At 44.3% G+C, this 24,609-nt stretch overlaps 1 protein-coding gene across 1 annotated transcript in view; it reads right to left on the reverse strand.

Annotated features, from left to right (window-relative positions):
- The window catches only part of kcnb2 (potassium voltage-gated channel subfamily B member 2), an 80,626-nt gene extending 56,732 nt beyond the window's left edge, over positions 1–23,894 (reverse strand). The window contains exons 1-2 of the mRNA XM_034572620.1: positions 23,545–23,894; positions 21,851–22,548 (exon numbers count right to left, since the gene is read on the reverse strand). Coding sequence (XP_034428511.1) covers positions 21,851–22,435 — 585 coding nt within the window. The 5' untranslated portion in view covers positions 22,436–22,548; positions 23,545–23,894. The remainder of the gene's footprint in view (positions 1–21,850; positions 22,549–23,544) is intronic.
- Between the last annotated feature and the right edge of the window lie 715 nt (positions 23,895–24,609).

Below are 24,609 nucleotides of genomic sequence, written 5' to 3' on the forward strand. Positions count from 1 at the left end.
TGGCTATTACTGATAAGAGTATGAGCACAACCACTTTAATGACTTACTTGAAAAAGGCTGATCACCCTTGTGAGTGAGTATTCTCAAAGCAAACAAAGAAAAAAAAAAAAAAAACTCCACTGCCAAATCAACCAATCGGCTCGAGCCATAGAGGCCGTCCTCCACAGCTGAGACAGAAATGGGAATGTAGAAGGTGCCTGCCCTGTTCTCCTGACTAGCTTGCATAAAAGCTGAGTTCATTTAAATAAACTGACAGGGCAGACAGTAAGCCAGCCCCGCAGTCGTGGGTTCTAAGAGGTAGCGCTCTTTGATAAGGAAATAAGCCTCGCAGAAATCCAAAGAGCCGTCCGAGTCAGCCCGTTTCAGATCTGGGCAAAGTGCACCTGAACAAAAAAGGTGGGCCCCTCACCAGGCCCGAACCAACTCCACATCAAAAAGCTCCTGTCCTTCCCTTTGCCTTTCATTGCCACTCGCTCTCCTTTCATCCCTCGTTCACTTTATATTGTCTGAGAAGTAACTTCTCTCCCTCCTTTCCTTTCCCCTTCATCGCTCACTTTTTTCTTCCACTGATAAAATAACCTCTTCCCCTCTCTGTCAAATACTGTGAAGTAGGAAACTTCTTTATTTGCATAAATGCAAGGACAGATAATCCCCCTCCCCTGTCAGTGCACACCCACCCTCCTTCCACTCCTCCTTCACCGCAAGCTTTCCCATGAGCCCCCTTCAACGTGCAGTGTCTTTCATTTCACCTCCTCTAGAGCCGGAGACCTGGCGACCTGAAACATAAAGCTTTAATTGTGGTGATGGAGTGGCGCCCTGTGATGACAGGGGCCACCGGAACCGCTCTGGCGGCAGGGTCACAGTGTTATTAGCAAATGAGGAGATGCGGGGCCACTGATAGCACAGGAGCTGCGATTAAGCTTTGCAGGTGTGAGAAGTTTCTGATCCTACACGAGAACATCAGAGCGGTTCACAAAAGCTGAGTCAGGATGTGTCTAATTAATAGAAGCGTGATAACAAAGAGATGCTGCTCCACCAAATGTGGGTTTAGTGTCTTGGGGCTCAGTTTGATAATTACCCTGCTAATGAGGGTAAGGGGGGACCAGATCAAATCTGTGAATATAATGGGGGTTAAGTGAATTGTAAAGACCACAATGTCCCTCTGTTTTCTTCCTATGCACTAATTACTGGTCACCATGACGAGCACAAATGCAACTCATAAAGTCCATTGATGTTGCTCTCGCCAACAGAAAAGACAAGAGAGACACAAACACTGTGACGCTCCGTGTGGATCCGTCCAGAGGTATCAGATGTCATGCACGAACAAGAGATTTAAGGGAATATTTCACTGTAAGCTGGAAGAAATTTGAAATATGATATAGAAGACACGCACTGGCTTCAGCTGTGAAGAATAGTGGCATCTCCTGTGCAAAGCTCTTACAGTACATCGGAGACCTATGATCTGTGACTGTCACTCATGGATCAAGACCAGCTGGCTGAAATCAGTTACTGTACAATTCCTCTGGAAAAAGCCATCAATAATGGAGCGGGCCAGAGAGACGAGAAGAGTCGACAACGTGGTTCTGTTGCATTAACCATGAGAGGGTCTCCCTCTCCTTGTCTTCCCCGAGCTTATTCTTCAGAGGAGATTCAAAGAGGAACAGATGGAAATCGGTCTGGTAAAGAGCGGACAGCAGGTGCTCTGGCTTCGTGGAACAGCCGGGGATTCATTTGAGGAAATGGAGGACAGGTCGTGGGCACAAACCAAGGCCTCGGCCAGGGGCCAGGGAGAATGCAGCTGCACAGTTCCCACTGTCCTGGCCGGGTACTGCGGTGAGGCACCTCCATCTTATACTCTGCGTGTCTAACACGCTTGATCTGCCAAGTGCTCCTTTTAATTAACTACTCCATACAGCTGCATAATTACTCCTCTAACCTCCTCTAATCAGTCGCTCGCTGGTGCATACCATATTTTTCTACCCTTGTTCGTTGTTCATTACCTGAGTGTTGCTCCTCCTAATGCAAAGCCAAGAGACCACTCAGCGTGGTCTGCTCAGGACATGGAGAGTGCAGGTTAATCCAATGGCAACAGTGCTTCAAATGAGTTCTGGACAAAGTCGATACACAAGCAGTTTTGAGACAGAGACAAACGCCAGTGGAATAATTTGACAAGATTACGTTGTTGTCTGAGGGGTGTTTACATGCTGCACACTGTGTTCCACAGTCACTTCTGTTTGGATGTGTTCACCAGCTTGTGCATGCTGTGCCTCTATAATCAGGCAGATGTATCACAGTAAGGGAAGAGACATAATTGTATGCTTTCTTTTCCATTCAGCCCAATCCATTGCGGAATGTGAAAGTATCCACTGTTGTCTTGGTTACATCTTCCTTCTTGTGTTTTCTGCCTCTATAAATAACGCTGAGGGTTCTGAACTCAGAGGAAGCCCCCGTTGGTATGAGTCAACAGTTGGAACACAGTGGGAAGCATTAAGTAGCAGAAATGAATGGCGGGATGTAAAAAAGGGACATTTGAAACCAGGTATGATGAACACCGTCGCATAAACCATATCGATCCAGTTTGAGAGGCGAGGAGGGACACAAGAGATCAACTTAAACCACAAAGCCTGTCACCATATCCGTGGTGAGGCCTCTTTAATGATCCGAAACACACAGTGTATTACAATACAAGTACACAGAGCAACATGGCAGCGTGGCATATGAATGCCATACTTGTGGAAGCATGACCTTCCCTTAAGCCGGTGCATGAGCAATCTGACACTGGAACAGGGCTGATGAGGATTCCTGTGTGTTGCTGTTGATCTGAGATAGCAGCTAGGATTTGGCTCAGAATTTTAACTGCATTTTGTATTTAGTCGCTCTGCTTTTAGTGTAGGTGTTGATGGTCCAATGAGTTGTACGGACACCATCACCTGTTTTCTCTGAAACAGAAGCAAACGCTCAGACGCTTTCAGGAGGGGGAGTTCAGACGAGGTGACACGACGGCGCGAGTGCACACGAGGCAGTGATGTCTCACATGCCAATAGATGAGGTCCAAGTCAGTATTTCAAAATAAATGAGATTGTTTTTCCTATAATGTTTAATAAGGCCAATTTCTGTCTAATCTCCTTAGCTGTGTTAGCTGTGTGACTGTACATAACTCTATAAGTATAATATGTTCGTATCATCTATAACCAAAACAATTATTCGGTTCATTGATCCGTTAAATGATTTAAAATCTATTTGCATTTTCTATGATCGTAAACTGCATATTTTTTTAGGCTTTGAGCCGTGGGTGAGACAAAACAAAGAATTTTTAAATTGTAAATACTTAGTTTTAGCACTAATATAATCATAAATATTACACTGAAATTGAATCAATGACTTGTAATAACTGAATTACTGATATAAAACCTAACAGATACGATTTATAAACATGAATTGACCCAATTTCAATATTTATATAAGTGCATGAAGGTTAATGTGTTCATATAGTGCAGTACCCACATGGCCTGTAGCCACATGTGCCATGATTCACTGCAGGTGCAACATGCTGACGAGTGCATTGATGAGTGCGCTGCTCTGTAGGCACCACTTAGTAGTTTGAGCTTTGTTACTTGTACACTGTGTCTACAGAGAATTATCTTGCCCATCTCAGCGGTGTCACGTGTAAAACATGCAAAGCGGCAGTAAACACGCCTAAACCACAGCGGTTACCACATCCTGCAGATAGACTGCTCCCATCATTCCCATGCTCTTCCCTCCGAGAGTTGTAACTGCCTGTCTGGGAGGGGTGGGTGATGTCACTGATGCTTTCCGGTGCGCTGCTCCTGTAATGGAGTCAATTTAGCTCCACGCTGAGCCATTTCTGTCCAGCCTCACCCCATGAAGGACACATTAGTCCCCCCACCCTCTATCCCACCATCTCTTGTTTCCTTCTCTCATCTCTCTTTCCCTCCCTTCTGCCCTTTCTGATCCCTCTCTCTCTCTCTCTCTCTCTCTCTCTCTCTCTCTCTGTCTCTCTCTCTCTGTCTTTATGCCTCTCCACCTTTTATCTTCCATCTCCACATTTACATTTTGTTTTTTCGTGCTACAGTTCATCAGTTTTTTTTACATATCCAGCCTCACCAACACCACACCATCTTTTCTCTTGTAGAATAAATATGCTCCAGCCGTCAATGACCTCACCCTGCATGAGCATATAAACATATCTATCTTAAAGTCAAATGAAGACTGCAGCCAAAACACTTGATGAAATGCTAATCTGGAAACTGAGAGCATGCAATGATAGGGCTTTAGAGAAATGTGCGCACTGCCCTCACACATAGACATACCCCCCCCCATAGCCCGAGACAGTATTTTGGTGTAAAATAAACATCACTTTCACTGGGTTCCTCGGCCTCTTGGAAGCAGTTGTGTGGGAGTGCGTTGTGTTGAAACACCCCCGCTATCTGAGGCAAGCGCTCCCGCCGCCTCTTTTGAAGCTGGTTCAACTTTAACCGAAGACAATTTCCACACTCTCTCTGAACTTTTTATTTAAAAAAAAAAAAACCTATCTGTTTTAGCAGGAAACATAAACACAAGTGGCCCTCCATCACTATCAAAGCCCATCAGGGTCATTCTCTCCTCATCACCTTCCCGTATCTCCGGCAGGTATTTTCCTTTTGCTCCAACCAGAGTTCCGTGAGCTTATTAATACACGCTCACACCCATCCACCCCCCCCCGACCCCAGCCACTCTATCTCTGCCTCCTGCATGACTACACAAAGAAGGGATTAAGTTATCAGGATGATAAAGTGATATCCATACAGTTCTGTGGCTGTGCTAAATTTGACTTGTTGCAGTGAAAACTGAACTTTAAATAGCCCTCTCTATGTTTCTGCCGGATTAGTACCAGTGCAGGCATTGGCTGATTTGCTAATTTTGCCTTTGATGTCTGATGTGGACTTGAACTCCTAATGCTCAGTAAACAAACAGGGTCACATTTTGAAAAATAACAAACTCAAGTGTCCGAAAATTGTTGTATACAATTTCATGAAATATTAAGTGAGTACAAAAGCACGATTTGGGATGATAAAAGGTTACACGAAGTGTCCTCCGCGGGGGGGAAGTTAAATGCAGTGCAGTTGTCTCTGCTGGATAGAGGAGCAGAGGATAGTAGGTGTGTGTGTGGGTGGAACAAGAAAAAGAGATTGGCATCAAGGGCAGAAAAGGAAGAGGAAGAGAGATAAAGTATAGCAGAGTGGAAGGAGATGAAGAATGGGAATGATGGGAATAAATAAAGGGATGTAAACAATCGATGTGCGGTTGTTTTACGGCCTCAATAAGGGGATGGATCAGGTGCAGGTACAGTGGATCACTGCCCCACATATAAATATACAGACTATATACACACAGGACTGAACACACATGACCATTAAACATTCACCTCAATTTGCAGAGGCCAAAGTAAACACACATCAAATATATTAAATTAGGAAATTATTTAGTAACTATTGATTGTAATTCAGAAGTGTTCATTCTTCTTTGTGGCAAATGATCCCTGTGGCAGATTGTGATCAGTAAAATGTTGTCGATCATGGAGCCACCTCTCTGTTCTGGTCACAGGATCACAACCTTAACCAAAGCTCCGTCCCTGTGAAGCTTCATCTACTGTGCTTCTTCATAATAAGATTTCATCCCTCCAACTGCATTCTGTTACTCTGACACACTGAACCCCCCCCCCCCTCTCTCTCTCTCACTGCCTATGGTAGTTCCCCGTCTTTACTCTATCATTCAGGTTTATTTTTCCTTCGCCAAAACTCCCTGCTTTTTGTTTGTGAGCACGTCGTTGCGATTCAAGTAAATGTCCATGCTATCAATATTTCATATCAAAGTGCATCTCCCTTACTAACTGCTCCTTTAAAACAGCCTCCACTGGCGCTCGCGGATATGAATGAGTGCTTTGTCTGAGAGCAGAGCAGATATCTGCAGCAGATAAGATTGGAGATTTCATTATCATACTACTCGTGTTCAGAGCGGGGGGAAAAAAAACGGTCTCAGCAAAACATTAGCTCATCCAGAGCTCACGTTCAATCTACAGGACAAAGAACGAAAGGGAAATTTGTTCGACATTTATAACTGAGACTGTGTTTGATATATTCTCGTGAATGGAACTCCGCGCTTTCTGCAGAGCACTCGAGTCGCAATGTACTTTGCATGATGCTGTCCATGCAATGTTCTACATGGCTGGCTACAGTGTGCTGCATTTGCACTCCTACACAGTCATGCACAAGCATACACGCTATGTGCACATGCATGCAGTGTGCACTAATGTAATCTGCAGGCTGTGTACGCTGCATTTTTTCAGTACAAAGCCCTGTGGGGACAAATGGGAGGGCTCTTATATACTGTCTGTTTCTGCGGGCATGCGGGGTATCCCACCTGTAACTGGGCAGGAAAGGGGGCACACATGTATGTAAACACGTTATCATAAAGATATTGCATGGCAAATACAAATATGTTATTGTGGTAATATGATCGGGGAAAGATTGTAGTCATGGTAAATAAAGTATGATAAATGTATATTAAGCAAACTGCACTTCTACACTTGATTAGTTAGTGGAAATATGGTTATTTTTCAAAATAAAAACAAAACATGGTCCAATGAGGCTCAAAATTTGCCCTCAAGACGATATTGTCGAAATTGTTTTGCCTACTCAAACATTGGAGTCATGTTTTAGATGATTCCGCAAATAAATATTAATATTTACCGTCTTGGCTCTTTGTTCTGTTTTTGGTTTCGACCCCCTGCTTTAACCTGCTAGATGTTCGACTATGTTCACCAGTTATAACTATAAACATGGACAAACAATGCCGGTGAGAGAAGTGAGAGTGAACCAAAACATCTGCTCTAAGCCACACAACCGAAACAATGGGCTAAAAGATGCTAGAAAGCAGGAAAATGTCATCTGTCCCACTATTACCCCAAAAAGTTTGCCAAGATCAGCTTTAAATCCAAGCATAAAACCATTTCTCTTTTTTATGTCCACCTCCACCTGTAATCCCCTCCTTCCTCCTCGTTGTTCCTCTTGGAGACGAAGAGAAGCCAAACACTCCAGATTAGGCCCTGAACCCCGGCAATCCATAGTATCCCTTAGCAACTCTAACCCTCCGCCTTTAAGCCTCAGCCTGGCCGTCTATTAGATGAGCCAAACAGACAACTGTTTTAATGAGCCTCCCTCTGACCTCGTTTAGTCTTAATCTGATATTTGCCAGCAATGCTAATTGATTTGCCGTCATCATGGGTGTGTGATTACAGCGATGACAGGCTGGCAGGATGTCGCAGTTGACACTATGTAACAAGGCCGTTGATTTCTGTCTTTAGACTCTGTAGTGTCGTCAGATGGGATTAGGGTAGCAGCACATCAGGTTGGGGGTGTGTCGGCCTGTCTGTCAGTCAAACAGGAGGCTGGATTTACACATTCCTACACCAGCGCTAACCCTCACAAGAATATGGGCTTGGGCTTCCAATTAGGAGTAATTTGAGGAATCTTTCCTGCGTTCTGTGAGAGAAATTACACGTCTGTGATTGAATCACCGCTCAAAATGGTAAACATTTTCAAATTAATATTTATGAAACTTTTAAACTATTAAACGTAAACAGCATTCCACCGTCGGACGACTTTCCACTGCCAAAGTGCGCGCTGTTTCTGCAGACGCATTCCTCCAAGGAGATCCGTCAGCTGTATAAACCTGTAAATCTGAGGGTGAACTCGGAGACGGGAGGAAAGCGAAGGAGTGAATGAAGGTGGAGAAATGAGACGAAACAAAAATAAAAAAATATGTGATTTTTAACTAAATAAATCTTTTGATGATGCCTGTCATCAGTGGGATGGAAATGAATCTGACACCGTGTTGTCTTTCATCTGTCTTTGATGAATAATCCTCAGTATGTGTCTCCTGCATGCTTACTTAAAAAATTAAATCAACATGCCTACTGATACATAAAGTACATGTCCATACACACACGGCCAAAAAGGTCACCCTGGAATCATAAACATCTGCCTTGTCCAGGCTGAATTTAGCAAAGATTAAAGGCCAGGGGTTTCATCAGCTGTGACATGTGAAGAAAGGGAATAAATACATATTGAAGTAATAACAGAGGAGATGAATTCAGCATCCAAGGGTGGATAAATCACTGCCTTAACCGATTTAATGCTTCACATTATAATCCGCATTAGCCTTTACCCATTCACAATGCAGCTATATGTTACCTCTTAATCTCCCTCCGCATTCCCACAAGACTAACCAGAGTAGGGAAAATCTAGATTCTAAGGTTTAATTCTCCGTGCGATTACACACTGTTGTTTACTCTCACTTACCGTGGTGGCACTAGCCGCCTAACTTGTGGGTATTTTAGAGGTGAGCTTCCCTTTACATTTTACATTGCCTCTAAGTGCTACGCGTCTTTGGTATTTTCAATGCTAAGCTTTATGATGTCTATCTGTGACATAAGACGACATTTGTGGTGACGTTAATGCAGTTTTAAAGTGGTATTAGTGTGATTCAAGTGGAGCGGGAAGACTTTCAGTGTTAGTGCGGGAAAGCAACCACTCAAAAAGGCGAGAATGGTGGCGCTGGAAACGTGACAACGGCAACCACTACTTTGCCTTGTATCAACAGTCATCCATCAACATTAGTATTGTTATTCGCTTTCAGACACCTTATTCATTACGTTAAAGCAGGAGACAAAAACTAGGGATAGTTAATAGCGCTAGGTGGCCTTTAGATACTGTCATGCTACTTAAGGGGGATTTATTGCAAAACAAGTATACTTTAAAAATCTTTAGTTGGCCTATTGCCAGAGACAATCCCCAGCGCCGGTGAGTCTGGACGCAGGGTGCGGAACTCACTCTCACAGCGGATCCGAATGGCAGCAGACGAAGCAAATTTAATAAAAAATGGTTTGAAAAGTTGTATAAATGAATATTAGTTTTTAAAGAGTATCTGGAAGGCAGGACACTGAAGAGGAAACAGGTGATTTGGGAGCAGGAGTGAATGATTAGAGGACACGACAGTAAAATGAAGGACAGAGAAGAAGAAGAGGCCAACAAGAATTTCACATGAGAGATGTGGATAATCAAAGACGGGTATAAAGAGAATCAACTTTAGTGTGAGTCACTGCGGGGGAATCACGGACAAGCAAAGAGAAAAAGAGCAGAGGGGCTATAAAAGAAGCACCAAGTTCAGGGAAATAAACAAAAGAATCCAGACATAAATACACGATATGTGCCGCAGCTCAGGGAGCGAAACAGCAAATATCAGCAATATACAAGGGTGTAAAGGCGCCGGTGCAGTCACAGCGTGCAAGACCACTGATGTTTGAGACTTCCTCAGTACTTAATACTACACAACTTGTGCTTCGCAATAAAATGAGACAGGTGGGCCTTTCAGCACACCGGTTAATATCTGAGAGCCATCTGATCGATTTGGAAGGTCTCCATGAAATGTCAACACCCGACAGGCCCAAATATTCTCTGATCCCGCAGTGATGGAGGACACATCCTTCTCCAGGTGGCAGTGACCCATAAAAGCACAAAAAGAAGCAGCGGAAAAATTTGTGCTGTGATGTGAGGCGTCACTGGAGAAGATGTCGAGCGTTACTTTTATTCTTCAACTTTCAAAAGGATTCAGCCGTTTTCAGATATGATCTCCGGGAAAATGGGGTCCAGACATTTTCTGGTATGAGGAACACAGCAGGAGATTGTTTGGATCAGACGTGTTCACAAAAACAGGAAAAGGCTCAGAACTTTCAGGTAAAGGTGTCACCTGGGTAGAGAATGCAGGAAAGCAGGACATGACATAAAAGTTTTTGTTTATAGCACATCAACACCAGCGTCGGCCCTTTTTGTCAAAAGCTTTAGAAACGCATTATCTTTCCAATTTGACATCTTCATCTACATCCTCTGCAAGTATGGCACCTCTTCTTAATCCTGAGCTTTCCCGAAAATGTCCCTAGCAACTAACTTGGACATGTAAGTTCTCACACACAGCCCCTCCTAAAAATTACAGTAAATTGTCTGGAGTTCAGCGCGTGCCTGAAAGCAGCTTTGCACCCATATATATTTAAAATGTGCAGCCAAAAGGTCCACATCCACACATACGCCAGAGAAAGGCGTCAGACGTCACTGTGACCTTTCAGGCGTATCAGACGCTGATCTTTTGGCCCAGGGTTCAGCTTCCTGACATCGACAAGGGTCACATGGTCGGAGTGTGTGTCTTAGTCCCTGTGAGCCCTCGGGCCAGCCGGGTCCTTGCCTCCTGAGGGCAGTAAGCTGATTACAATCATACAGTCAGGGAGTTAAGGGACTGTATCAATGCCTCTCGTGACCTCGTCTGACTAGACACACAGATGGACAGTTCTGCTTGGGAGGACATTTAGGGATGTGTTTGACTGACACTAATTTCATGAATGGCTTGGATGGAGGCTGAATGACAAAGGAAAACTGGTGATGAATAGAATATATTATATTGTGTAAAGCTTTACTTTTTATCATATTTCTCACATGAGCTGCAACGCGGATTAGAGCGATATGACCTTTAGGTTACAGGAAGGTTTTAGTGACTGGTCTCTGCTGCCTAAAGGACTAAATCAAATCGTAAACAGTTTGGTGTAAAGCACCATTTTCACTTTCACTTTCAAGCTTTATAAAAATATTATGTTATTTGGTTTCTTCTCTTACAAAGAGAGTTTGCAAGAGAGCTTAAAACTGTTGTTTGGAGCTATATGCTAACGTCAGCACGTGAACATACTTTCAATGTTTACGTCTTAGTTCCGTATATTAGCATGCTGACATTTGATAAAAAACATTAAGTATAATTCACAACTAAAGGTTCACTTATTCTGCCATTACGCACCAAATGAGACATGTCCATTTGAAACAATGTGACCATCACTGCCCACATACTTTAATGTGTCCTTTACGTTGACATGGTTGTTACACAGAACATCCATTAGAGGGCAGAGCAGAGCAGAGGAATTCTCACAACAATACAGATGGCGACGGTGAAGGAGGTCGTGATTTTCTACCAACTTGTAAAAGTATCAGCAATACTGCCCCCCACCATTTCCGGTGGTACTGCGTTCCACTCGTTTCCGTATACATATCTAATGTTGTGCATAAATGAGATTTCAGGTTAATGGGAATTTCATGAGCTTTCCGAGCTGTAAACTAAAGCATTAAAAGTTTGACTTGCTGGTGATGAAAATTTATGGGACCAACATTGTTATTTGAACTTATTATCACAATTCATCATCTAATACCTTCAGTGACACATTCTCAAGAGAATTCAATGAAAAAAAAACCTCCCAGAAATATATCCTATCACGGTAGTAAATTGTTAAATATTGTCCTTTTAAATTCACATGAAAGAAAATCTATTTCAAATGACCTTTTTAAAGAAAGCTTCCCCAGATATATGAAAAATGTAATTTAAGGTGCATTAAAGCACAAGAGTTACTGTGGTCAGCAACGAGGGAACTCCTGTGGCGCAGCAGAAGACGCGGGAGGCCCACACACACAACAAAGAGCAGGAGATATGATCATTTTTTCTGTCACTTCCTGCGGCGCTGGGAGACAGCAAACAGCTGGCAGCGTAGCCCACAGTGACACCAACAGCACATGATGGAAGACAGCGTATGAAAATGGAAGCGGTCCAACAGAGGAGGGGAAATAGGAAAAAGACAGGAAAAAGGATGAGGAGGAGGAGGATGAGGGGGAGGTGATGAGCAGGAAATTGTCCTTGCTTCCCCTCTCGCCCGACCCTCGTCACCCTGTGTCCATGAGGCAATGGCTAACAAGTGGGTATCAACCCCGCTTTCAACCTCCCACTGATCTGCTCTATCCGTCTCTTTTCTCTTTTATATCCTCAGAGGCTCCTTCATAGAGCAGGGGTTTTAATTAATAAGCTGCAAGCCAAGTCCCCGTGCTGCTGCTGACGCTCCTGAGACTCGGACTGACCTGGAGGGCCGAGCCTCAAGAAAAACAGAGACGCCTCTATTCCTCTCTCCTTCACATGAACCCAAACCCATCTTTCCTGCGGCTCTCCTCTTTTTTCGGATGGTCTCAAACAGAGAGGAACAGATTAGTGCATTTTGCTGCAATTAAAGTGAAAGGTATTTTACACTAATCATACCACAGCAGCGACTGCGCTGTGCATGCCTGCGTGGACTCGTTCTGCACACCCTGCTGCACATTAGGAGGTTGTTGCAGTGCCGTTGAGAAGTATTTAAGCATTCGTGACAGAAAAATGACCAAAGACACTTCGCCAGGGGGCGGAGAACACATCCCAGGGAAGAAAGCATGCAATCTGAGGGCATGGGCTGAAATGAGTGAGAACACATGCAATAAGGTAGAGCTCGAGCATTTCCCTTACATTTGCATTAGGGGTTGTGGTTGTGGGGGCTGAGGTACCAGCTGCTCTGCCTCTCACACAGCCTGTATAGAGATGAATTGCTCCCTGGGTGTCAATAAGTCACCATGGCACACCACGGTCACCATGGAAACTACGCAAACAGGATTTCAGAGGGAACAAGTAAAATTAAGTTGATTACACGTTGATGTTTTTTACTTTCAAGAGCTTATCGGAGGGTTTTTCTTGGGCAGAGACGACTGCCAGGACTCCAAGGAATATCCCTTTTTTTCCATTTGGTTTTCTCCACTCGTAATTTTGCAAAGTGTCTGGATTGTTTGTGAATTCACAGTTTTTAACACACAAAACCACTCACACTTTCCTCTGTATAATAAAGCAACAGAGCACCTCTGAGCTGAGCTGTTGCTAAATCACCAAATATGATTGATAAAGAGCCAAATGTGAAAACACCGCAATGAATACCAATGCACTTACAAGTCACCGCTTCCAAGATGGAAGGTCGAGCGGGATCACAACTCAGCTTTCGGCTTTAAGACAGAAATGTGTAGGGGACGGGAAAACAGGGACGAGAGGGGCGCAGGAAGTTGAAGTTATAAGAGGAAATGGCTGGATTGTATAGTGGTGGCGATAAAAAAGAAAATGTGAGGGGAGGAAAGCAGCTGTGGTAGGAGTAGAGGAGGGGGGTGAAGGATATTGAAAAAGAGATGGCATGGAGAGAGTGAGACAACAGCGTGGCACTGACTGTGTTGTGGCACCCACAGAAAGCTGGCTCAGCAGTATTTGAAGGTTTGCAGATAAAGAGGTGTGTTTGTGTGTGTGTGTGTGTGTGTGTGTGTGTGTGTGTGTGTGTGTGTGTGTGTGTGTGTGTGTGTGTGTGTGTGTGTGTGTGTGTGTGTGAGCGAGTGTTGCATATGAGCACGTTTGCTTGTGTGCTGTTATTGAGTGCATAATGTGTGTATCATTGTGTGGATGTGCAGAGATGTGGAAGACTGAGTGTTAACTGTGTGTGTGTGTGTGTGTGTGTGTGTGTGTGTGTGTGTGTGTGTGTGTGTGTGTGTGTGTGTGTGTGTGTGTGTGTGTGTGTAGGGGGATCACTGAGGCACGTAATAGAGACCTGGTGTTTGCAGCGTTTAGAATGATGACTCTCCACCCGCCACTGTCCTCTCTCCATCTGCCCCTATTTTCTGATGCCTTCTGGGACGAGAAAAACAGCGAGCGATAGGGTGAGCAAACCTCACAAGAGGCAGCGGCCGAGGCAATGAGGAGGAGGACAGGGAGGAGATGAGAGAAGCGGGCGGAGGAAGGAACACATTAGCCTCTTACTCAGAGTGTCACTCAGGCTGGCAGCTGCTCACTACTGGTCCACGGCCACTCCCAACCATCAGTGGGATTTATGTCTGGCTGTGATGGTGCTCGGACCCTCGGGCCTTGTGCCAGTTTACTTCTCCTGGGTTTTGGTGCAGGCCGAACAGGCATGATGTGTGAAACAGGTAAAAAGGGAAAAGAGGAAACTACAGGCAAACGTACTCTAATAATCCTCACTTCAAGTAGCGGTGGTCAATAATCTAATGTTAACTATGGATCACATGACTAGAGCAGGTATAAGCAGTAGCAGAAAAGCAGTTGTTTTTCGCTGAGTGGAGAATTTTTTGCATTTTTTTTTGGTTGCCACCCCACAACTACTTGTTTGGTACAGTCTCACTGTTCACATATTGTTTATGGTTGCATTAGCTGTTTTCAACAATAAAGCTATATACATTTACACTATGCTACTTGCCTTCTATGCTACCAACTCTGTACGAACACGTACGGACAGTAGGACAGTACGGACAGTAGGTAGTGAAGCATTTGGACATCACGACTTAAGAGAAATGCTAATGTTGCTGACTCTATTGGACGTGAACATGTTTGCTAACGATAATCAACTTAAACTGTGGCATATCAGTGTTTTGCTCACAGCTTGTCTCCAAAATGCAACAACAGGTTGAACATATGATCTGAGGAGAACTTTCACATCCAGTTTTAGCTTTTAAAACTTGAGGATTTGTGCTTTCCTTGTTTTATTTGGTTGTAAATGAAATTATCTTTTTTACTGCTGGTTTGACAAAACAAGCGTGGGTTCTTAAACATTGTGAGCAGCGTTTTCGACTATTTTCTAACCCTTTTACACACTAAATGATTAATTGAGAGAGTGGTTGACATATTAATCAATGCCATAAACAATCCTCGTTTCGCAGCCGTAGGCGAAATAAGGTGAAATAAGGTCTGTCAGAGAATGTGAGGGTGTATTCTGTGGATGACAGTGGAATTACTAATGAGACTTCAGCCATCAGGCCTCTCACACCATCTGGCCGCTCATTAGCCTTGGCTTGTATTGGCCATGTCGTTTATACTAGACTTGTGCTAAAGTGAGTTTTTCTTGTTCCACTGAAGTTCCACTGAATCATGCTTCGGCCGTTGTCCTCGCCGGTCTTCATTACTTTAACTACTTAACAAAGTGTTGTGCTGCCGTGCAGGGGTTTCACTTAATGGCGGCTTTAATTTGTGTATCACGATGTGCACGGTCAAGCGCAATAAGCCCCGAGACAGTCCAGTGATTTTTTTGCAGCATTGTCATTCCTATGCAAAACAGCCGTCAGTTATTTGTTAAAAAAGCAAAGCAAAAAGAAGAGGGTGCATTTGTGTTTTGCAATTAGACTACACGATGATCAATGAGCATTTCTTGAATAATTAAAAATGTACAACAGTATGTTTTCAACTGATCAATTTTAATGGTCAGCAGCAGCAATAGCTTTCTGCTGCTTTGTCTCCAACTACTTCCTCCTCCGCCTCAGTTGAATTATTCCCTTTCAAGCCCGCAGGTGAAACTCAACAGATACAAACGTTTTAGTTGGACCATTAAAGGGCTGCAGTGTCCTAACTTCCCTCCTCTTTACAAATATGACCCTGGGACACCTCTACTGTAAAACCCAAATGAGGTCTCGTCAGCCCTTTTAACAGGCGGAGGTCATCTAGTGCGAGTGCAATTTTTACAGCAATTAAAAATAAAAATAGCATTAGTGTGGTGAACTGTTGATTTGATGTTCTCCTTGTTTAATGTTCACCACATGCATTTCTATTCTTGCACACAAAGGTCCTTCAACTTGATCAGCAGGAATAAAATGCATCTGCAGCATCAGTGTAAACTCAGAAAAAAATTATGTAAACAGGTCAGACGCTACGTCTGGAACTGCAAGAACTGATTTCATAGAATTTTTTATTAATTTTAATTGTACCATAATCCTGGTGAACGTGCATCGCTGCTGTTGTGAATGTTGATATTTGCTGCCTAGTAACATGCAGCTATAAATTCCTACTGGTGCAGTTTGTTTTCCATATGAGGAAACTAGAGTTTATGATGAGTATTTACTGTATATAAGACAAATCAGTCACTTTACATAAAAACAACAGGGATGGTTGCAGATGGATTTTTAAAAAAAAGAGTCAATCAGGAGTATATCAGGTAACAGCAGGTTGTTGCTGTTTGATGAAATTGTTCCTAGTGTTAATTTAGAAGGAGTTAAATTGAGTTTATTTTTATTCATTTATTTTATTTCATAGATTTTCAGGTCACATATTATATGTTGTATCTTTTATTTTTTATTTTGAAGCACATTGAGTCTTTGCCTTTCATACAAAATATAAAAATAAACTTGACTTATCCAGAGAAAAGAAAGAGGGCGTTGTACAGGGGGTCCGGGGTTAAAGTGTGTCCTGGAGCATGCAGATGATAAATGCTGCTTCCTCTCTCCACCAACACAGACACTATAAGAACTCATGCCTATAATCTAGGGAGGTTCTCTCTTATCTGATTATGATTGCGGGGTAAAGAGGATTTAGGTGCTGCTGCCTAAATGCTAGGCTGTACTGATTAGAGGTCTGCTGGAAGGCTTATGTAACTCGGAGGCAGCAGGAGGGGAGAAGGTGTGCTCTACCTAAATGATAAACCACGCTCCTATAATACATCACGATAACTTGCTAAAGGTCAAATAAGATAATGTAGTACAGCAATACTTTAGTGGAATAATAACTCCGACAGGTTGCAGGTATTATCAGCCGCTCTGCCTCTTGCACAGAGGAGTCGCAACGAGAGAAATGTCCGACTTGAAAGTTAGCGTCTGAATTATGACTGAAGAGCCATAAACAGCAAAAATCTGATTTCACATGGCTGCAGGAGCCGTGAACAGCAGCCAGTGGGAAAGGCTTTTTTTTACAAAATAAGCAAAAATGTAACTACGATCCATTTGCCCAACAAGCTGAGAACATTTCTTCCATAAAATGTCAGTTCCCATTGATTTAACCTCCTGAAGACCGACCACAATTCATGCAGAGATGAAAGGATGATAATGAGGCAAAAGGTAGTGGACCTGCTGCTTGAACCATACTGTACAGGACTTTTGACGTAGTGCTGACTGAAGGCCTCTCACTCATTTTCTCTATCCCCTGCCTCTCTTCTTCTTTGACTCTCCCTGCACCAGGATGTGTAATCGGTTAAAATATACATTTATACAAAATCATGAACTAAATGCAGGCGGGCAGCGGGCGAGAGCAATTAAATTAAATTGATTGTGCAGTGATTCTTTTTATCTAAATCAGCTTATATGAAGCCCAATCAGGCACAAGGATTTGTTTTATTGTGAAAGCCTACCACCTACCACCCTTATCCCGTTCACTTCCCCTCAACAAACAGCGTACTGCTATTACATTGAAACAGATTACATAAAGACAAAAATGGCCAGCTATGAATACGTGAAAAGTGTATGTGTAAAAGAGCCGAAAGGTATTAGCATTTTTATAGCCACAAGCGAGGCAAGTCGGAAACGCACTGACAGCTGCAGGTGCACAGGTGCTGCATCACATTACAGATATTTTCCCAAGAACGCAAACAGGAGGACAAGGACACCATCACCCATTAGATCAGGTGAACCTGTCTGTGCGGTTCCAGTACAGAGCTTTGCGGGTGCAGGTTTGCAAAAATGGACCCCGTGCAGGACTGTGACTCCTGTTGTGAAGTTACAGCAAAGCAGTGGGTGGAACTTTTCTCACACTTTATAAGTTGTGCGTGGCTGAAACGACAATGAATCAACAGTGTGCAGCGCATCCAGACAGATGATCATGACAACAATGAGTCATTTTACATTAACACGGATATTCCAATATTAACCTGACGAAGCCAATGGTCTGAGTAAGACACTGCTATGAAAACAGCATTTTCTGATTATCTTAACCCGAATAAGGTCATATTCTGAATGTGCAACAATCAAGTAGGGACATGTGGAGAGATGTATAAGTCTTAATTGCATGATAACGTCCGATCATGTTTTGCCAGCATTTTGTGATACCGATCTATGGCTGTTGGCAAATTTTTTAATATTTCAGGTCAGGGTTTTAAAACTATCGGGATAACGTCGGATGAAATGGCGCAACGACTACGCTCTGTAACATGTAAACAGAAATATGAACAGGATATTCTATTAGTAACTTGTAAGCATCATAATAGAAATTAAAAGTGTTATTAAGAATAAGGTCAATAATCAGCATATCGGTGTTTGTCTGCTATGATACCTTGTGATTCTACAGCTTCATCACATTGTGGCATCATCATCATCATCATCATCAGTGTCTGTGGTGGACTGACTCTGGCTGCTTCCAAGCGTGGGAGGACCAAACAGCACCCGTCTGCGCCCATGCAGGCCCACTGCTTAGCATTCCCACTAGCTCGACCAGCTTATTAGATAAAGGAGAGAGTAATGGTGCACATCCACATTAAGAGCAAGCACGGGGATGGACTTGGCCGATGTAGGGAGGAAGGAGGGAGACAGAAAAAGTCCACCTTGAAATTGTCTGGCAAGTAGAAACGTCGATCTTTTGAAAATGCCCAGAATCCACAGCCGTTATTTACACAGACTGACTGAGGTCTGACGTCGGGAAAATGGAATAATTTCAGCCTCGGAGTGACGAGTGTATTACAGCTTTAATATTTCATATTACGCAGTTAATATTCTGAAAAGCTTATCTAGGAGCTCTGCGTGAGCACAAATCAAAATAAAAAAGATGCTGCTCTTGCAAAATACTCTATACATATATTAAAGCCAAGCACTGTAGCCATCCATGGAACAACTCATACCAGTAATATATGATACCAGGGACGGATTCATATGTTATAGTTGAAGCTCTCACTTAAATCACTGCTGTGGAGTAACACGTGGTGAGGGCCTGATATTTACTGCACACTCTCTGCATAACGTCCCACGTCATGCAGACCAAAAAACACAATTCCAGTGGTAAATCATAAGCAGGTATTCTCCATGCTACATTTGCAAGTTACAAGCTGCAAGATCGGCCGTCGCGGGAATGGAGATATGCATTTTTAATACATTTACACGGGGAGATATAAAGCAAAGGGCGCTGGAATTCAAAAGCCCTTAAAGCAGTCCAGTAATTTGGATATGGCTCCCTTATATGAGCTCATGCTAAGTGTATTGGCTGTACAACTACAACCGTGACTCATTGTAAACAAAGGAGGGTCAGGGCAGCACAAATCCTTCTGGCTCAGTATCAAGGATGACACGTTCTGCTGGATTAATAGAAATTACAGTTTCTCTGGACATGATGGCCTCTCAGTTCTTGTATAATTTAGTAGCACATTATACCTCCTGGCTATGAGCTGACACTCGGACAGAATAGAAATGTACCGCGATGCAGAACAAACAGAGTCGGAAAGATTACGATGCCCTGATTCAAATTCCAATAGAAACTTCCCAAACACACCTTATGGACCTGTGACAAGACAAGCAGCAGATAGAACGGGGCACAAAATAACTCTCCTCCACTTCCTCCTCCACCTCCTCCTCCTCCTCCTCCTCCTCCTTACTCACAGACACAGAGAGGCCACTGCATTAGCCCGTGTCCTCTTATGTTTTGACCATTTCATTCATTATTCATCGGTAAAGGTTTTGCAAAGATCCAGCTCAGCATCCGGAGGCGTGACTTATTTACATGACTGCACCGCTTACATCACCCTCTCTCTGGGCTTTCCTCTGTCACTACCCTTTCCACCACCTCTCCTCCCTCACTTGTGGGTCACGCCGAACACCCCTCACCCAACTTTGCACCAAAAAAAACCGATTGTGGAGCGTGGCTGGTTCCACAGTCGTTTTTCTTTCCCACTCTGCAAAAGCATGATGGTTGTAATTCTGGTTTGATTGACGCTGTTGAAAAGGTCAGTTCTCTCGTGCTTAACCTTTGTTTAAGGGAACACAGAGGACCACAAGTGCCATAAAGCAACACATCGGGTGCTAATATTAGATTAAGAGAAGAGAAAAAAGAAAAGGGAGTGAAAGAGAAAGAGACAGAAAATGAGAGAGAATATTTATATGCCATAATCTGTGATTGCATTTGGAAAAAAAGGCTCAGGTTGCTTTGTATCAAAGTGCTCAGTTGTGTACCAGCCTAGTAATGACATTTCCTCGGTCAGTAGCTTTAAGGGTTCACACTGCACGGTGCGCGCCCCGTAAAAGGCTTCCCCGACCCCGGGGAGCTGCCATCTGACAGTCGAGCGGACACTGCAGTGTATTTCCAAATGTACTTTCAGCTGTAGTGCGCACACAGGGCCCAGCCATTAGAGTCATGTTAAAGTCCTCCTCGCAGAGCACTCAGCAGGATGTAAATGCAATTTTGAATTAGAGTGGGATTTCCCTTTAAGGTTCCACAGGCTTTCCCCACACGATAGTGAACAGGTGAGCAGTACGGAGATGTGTCTCGAGAATGCGGGGCCCGTAATGAGAAGGTAAATCACTTTGAATATCACACAGCACATCAAATTACCTGGCTCCCATCACCTGATTTGCCTTAGATTAGATATTGGCAGCCTCCTTTAAAATGATTCATACGATACCCGGCTTCTCAATGGAGGCTGGAAACAATTATTAAGATGAGACGAGACCCCTGTCAATCACAGATCAGCAGTTTGTTCGGGGAAAACAAGCCATGCAGGAATAGCACAGGGAATCAAATAGAAGTCCTGTAACTGGATCTATGTATTCAGTTTCATTTGGGTATTTTTTGCTATTTTTAAAAGCATAATACTGAGCTCTAAATTTAGCCCAAGACACCAGGAATATAAAGTTAAATATATCAGGATTTCTAAAAATGTTTTGGCCAGGGAGACATCCTTTGATTCAAAGGGAAAGTGCTCACAACAAGTACACCACCAGCACAACGCATGATCAGGAGCTGCATTTCTTACACAGAGGGGATGCTGTGGCTTTGGTCTCCCACACACACACACACACACACGCACACACGCACACACGCACACGCGCACACGCGCACACGCACACACACACACACACACACACTGGACCCTGTTTTTATGATCCTCTGACATGGAAAATAATCCCGGCCAGCCCAGCCCTGCACTGGCCGATGATGAGATCAGGATACTGGAGACCCAACGTAAATTACCAGTGATTGGATTTCATCAAGGTTGACCTACCTAATTGAGGGACTGAGTCAGAGCAGGGGTGGAATGCATGGGTGGTGGGGGGGAGGATTTGAGGGAGATGTCATCGTTTTCGGGGAGGGGGGGGGGTGCTTGACATTGCCGCACAGTCATTTCTGCAGGATTCATCATGAAAATGTGACTGAGGCGGCAGCTCTCTGAAACATGTGGTACGTGGGAAGGGAGAAACACTCATGACTACCCCCCCCCCCCCCCCCCCCCCCCCCCCTTCCCCAGCCTTCAAATCAAAAATGGCCAAAGCAAAAATAGTAAAGAGCTAAAGAGACTGTATTCATCCTGTCGTTTCCGTAAAGATGATCATCCAATCAGCGATGTGGCACGAGCGGCGACAATTCTCTCCCTCCGAGATGTGTCACGTCACAAGTCACTGACTGGTCCGATCTACGCTGACACACTTCATCTAAGCAGAGAAAGCGACACTCGAGGCTGACTCACCTACCAATTATCTTGTCAAAGCTAATGCAGTGTAAATCTAGCCCCTGTAGTGTTTCCACTCCCGGTGTTTCACTTGCATAACTTTACATGTGACTTTACCATGTTTGCATCCTTGTCTCCACTGTCACTCCCCATCCTCTGCTTCTTTTTCTCCGTTACATCCCCAACACTGCACATTTTCTCCGCGTTCAATTCACCATTAACAGCTGTCCCTGTTTCCAGTGACGGAAAACAAACAGGTCGGACAAGAAAGCACCTGGCGAGAGAACAACACAGGGCGGCCTGAGATCCAAATCAATGAACTCATGATGATTATGGTGGGAGCAGGTCTCGAATAAGTGTGCATGTAATGTGTTGTGATCCAGCGTGTTCGTCGTTGCATGTGAACAGGAATTGTGAGATGGGGGCGGTGTGATCACACTTCCAGTTTCGGTTCCCTACCTTGGCAGCCACCGAGGAGCTGGGCTTCTCCAGGAGATCCCACAGCTTCTTCCTCTTGTCCGGGCAGCAGGTGTTATCAAACTCTCCCTCGCCCTCCCGCTCCCTCATTGTCTCGGCCTCCCGCCGCAGCTCCTCGTTCATCTGCTCCTTCTTCTGGTGGTAGCGGGCCTGGCAGCAGGACTCCAGGTAGATCTCGTCTATCCCCCAGTAGTCCAACTCCTGGCCGAATGAGAGGGCGCACATCTCCTCCATCATGTGTAACTTGCCCGTGCGGTAAAAGTTCAGAATGGACGTGAATGCCCCCGGGTGCCGGTCGAAGAAGTACTCGTTTTCGTTCAGGCTGTAGTCGTCGCAGACCTCCATCAGGGACTCGTGGGTGTTGCAGTCTCGGAGCTTGCCGAGCCGGGTCCTGGGTAGTCGGTCTAGGGTCCGCCACAGCACCTCGTGGTTTAGACCCCCAACGTTAAGGCGGACTCTGCGCGAGCGGGCTTTGGTGCGGATTATATCGATGGGCTCTGGGGGCAGCGAGGGACTGTTCCGGGCGTTGGGGGGCTTGAGCCCTGCTGGTCCAAGCTTCTCAGCCATGGTGATGGAGAGGGAGACTTGACGTGAGGGAGATGTTACGATGACACAAAAAAAAAGAAGTCCAAAATGCTTTTAAATTATGTTGGATCCTCTTTAGGCAAGTCCCTCCATGGCTGAGGAGAGAAAAAGGATAGTTTGAAACATGACAAAATGACTGATGACACATGAGTCAATTTCAGTATCAATATGGGGGATACAGTAAATCACAATATAATGCCTGTGCACATTTACAAAATTGAACAATAAATCAACTCTCTACACTTGTTAGCTCATATTGTCAGTCAAAAATAGCACAGCTTCATTGATCCCGTCATCACGTTTCCACGGAGGTGTGAGACAGAATCAATGACTTTGTTTTAACAGTCAATATGGCTGCTTTGCTTTTACACTGGCAACTGTTGTGGCTGTGGCGAGGAGATGAGCCCCTGTTGGTGCACCATCGGTCAAAATGTGGACCCCGGGGTAGGGTCAGGACACAAGTGGGACGGAAGGAGTCTCGAAAATTCATTCATGTATTATTACTTTGGATGGAGGAGGCACCTGACAGCAGGTCCCGGGGTCTTATTATCGAAGCCCCCATTACCACATGCCTTTAATTGTTATTGTCACATTTTCTGTGTGTGTTTGTGTGAAAAAAGCTGCTCTAGAGAATTTATAATCGAACACAGAGAATTTAGATATGCTTTACACTTGGATAAATGCAACAACAATTTTTTTTTGTGTTAATTTAAGAAAATACACATCTTAATTCAGACTAAACCTGTAATTTCAGTGTCGAGAATCCACCAAGAGGTTGTTCCTGAATGCAACAGTTTACATTCGCCACTGCCTAGTTGCTTGGATCACAACTGTACCATATTATTATTCCAAATAGGAGTAGATATGGATGTAAAGGGGGAAACTACTTGTTCTGCAGTTGAATACATTCAAACCTGTTACGCTACAACGCCTCTTGTGCTCAGTAATTCTCTGATGCCTTTATATTCGTGCACCTAAATCAGTCTACATCCAATTTGTGCTGGCAACGCACAGGATTTCCTCTCGACTCTGTTTAAAAGTAGATGTTAGAATGTAAAATGCAACACTAAGAGAATTGAAGTCAGGCTCACCTTGCAGGGATAAGCCACCGTTTGCATGCAAAACTCCTCTCGGTCCTACAGGAGCCGCGGATGGAAAAGGGAGCCGGGATCCCCCTCTCGTCAAGCGGCCACGGCCGAGCAGAGCACTCCGCGGACGCTGCGCAAAGACCGCGCGTCCCGCATTTTGTTGAAAACGAGTCGAGGCGAGGACAAGAGAAAGAAAGATAAAGAGACAAACGTGTTCCTCAGCGGCTGCGGACACAGGGGCGGCGTTTTGGTTTCGCCATCGGGACACTGTGGAAAGAGTCCTCATCCAAATAAAAGCTGGGAGCGTGCGGAGGAGACGGGCTCCACTGAATCACTGTGGCCGCAGACGTCGTGCGCGTAAAAAGCCAACGGGAGGGAACGGGATAAGCGAACTGCGGAGAGGACCGTCCCGCTGCACACTAGTTAAGGAGGAGCAGGCAGAGGGGGCACAAGGGCTGCACCACATCCCAGAGGTGAAAACACTAATGCAACTTGGCAGCAGGTTTATTTTATAGAAACGCAAACACGATCACAGCTCTTTGATTCCCGAGCAGTGCGAGATGTAGCAGCATGGACTTCATGTTAGATTTTTTTTTGACTGTTTCGGGTATAATAACTGCTATAATAGTGTAATACACACATATTATAACCTTTATTTCATATCGCAAAAATCAAATCATAGTCTCCCATGATTCCGTCCTGTCTCAATGGTCCCTTAAAGACTGGGTTTGAAGTGTCTAATGGAATCAGGTGCACACTCTTTAGTGAAATGACTATAAAGATATACACAGTGACTATAAATGCAGAATACACTCTTCGCAGCACTGCAAAGAACAGGGGCGTATATAGGATGTTTCTAAAGCAGGGGGCCATAAGGGGGGGCCATAATTTACACAGAGGGGCCAAACCATGCTCAATTCCTGATTCAGCAAGGTGCACTTTTAAGTCATTCCTGGTTTATTGTTAGTTCTATGGCTTTGAGCAAGGTCACGTCACGCAAATGCAAAATAATATTAAGCTGTGCAGTAAAGGAGGCAGAAAACCCAGAGGGATATCCTGAACCCTCCA

This window comes from Hippoglossus hippoglossus, chromosome 20 (genome assembly GCF_009819705.1).
Source record: "Hippoglossus hippoglossus isolate fHipHip1 chromosome 20, fHipHip1.pri, whole genome shotgun sequence".
Taxonomy (NCBI): domain Eukaryota; kingdom Metazoa; phylum Chordata; class Actinopteri; order Pleuronectiformes; family Pleuronectidae; genus Hippoglossus; species Hippoglossus hippoglossus.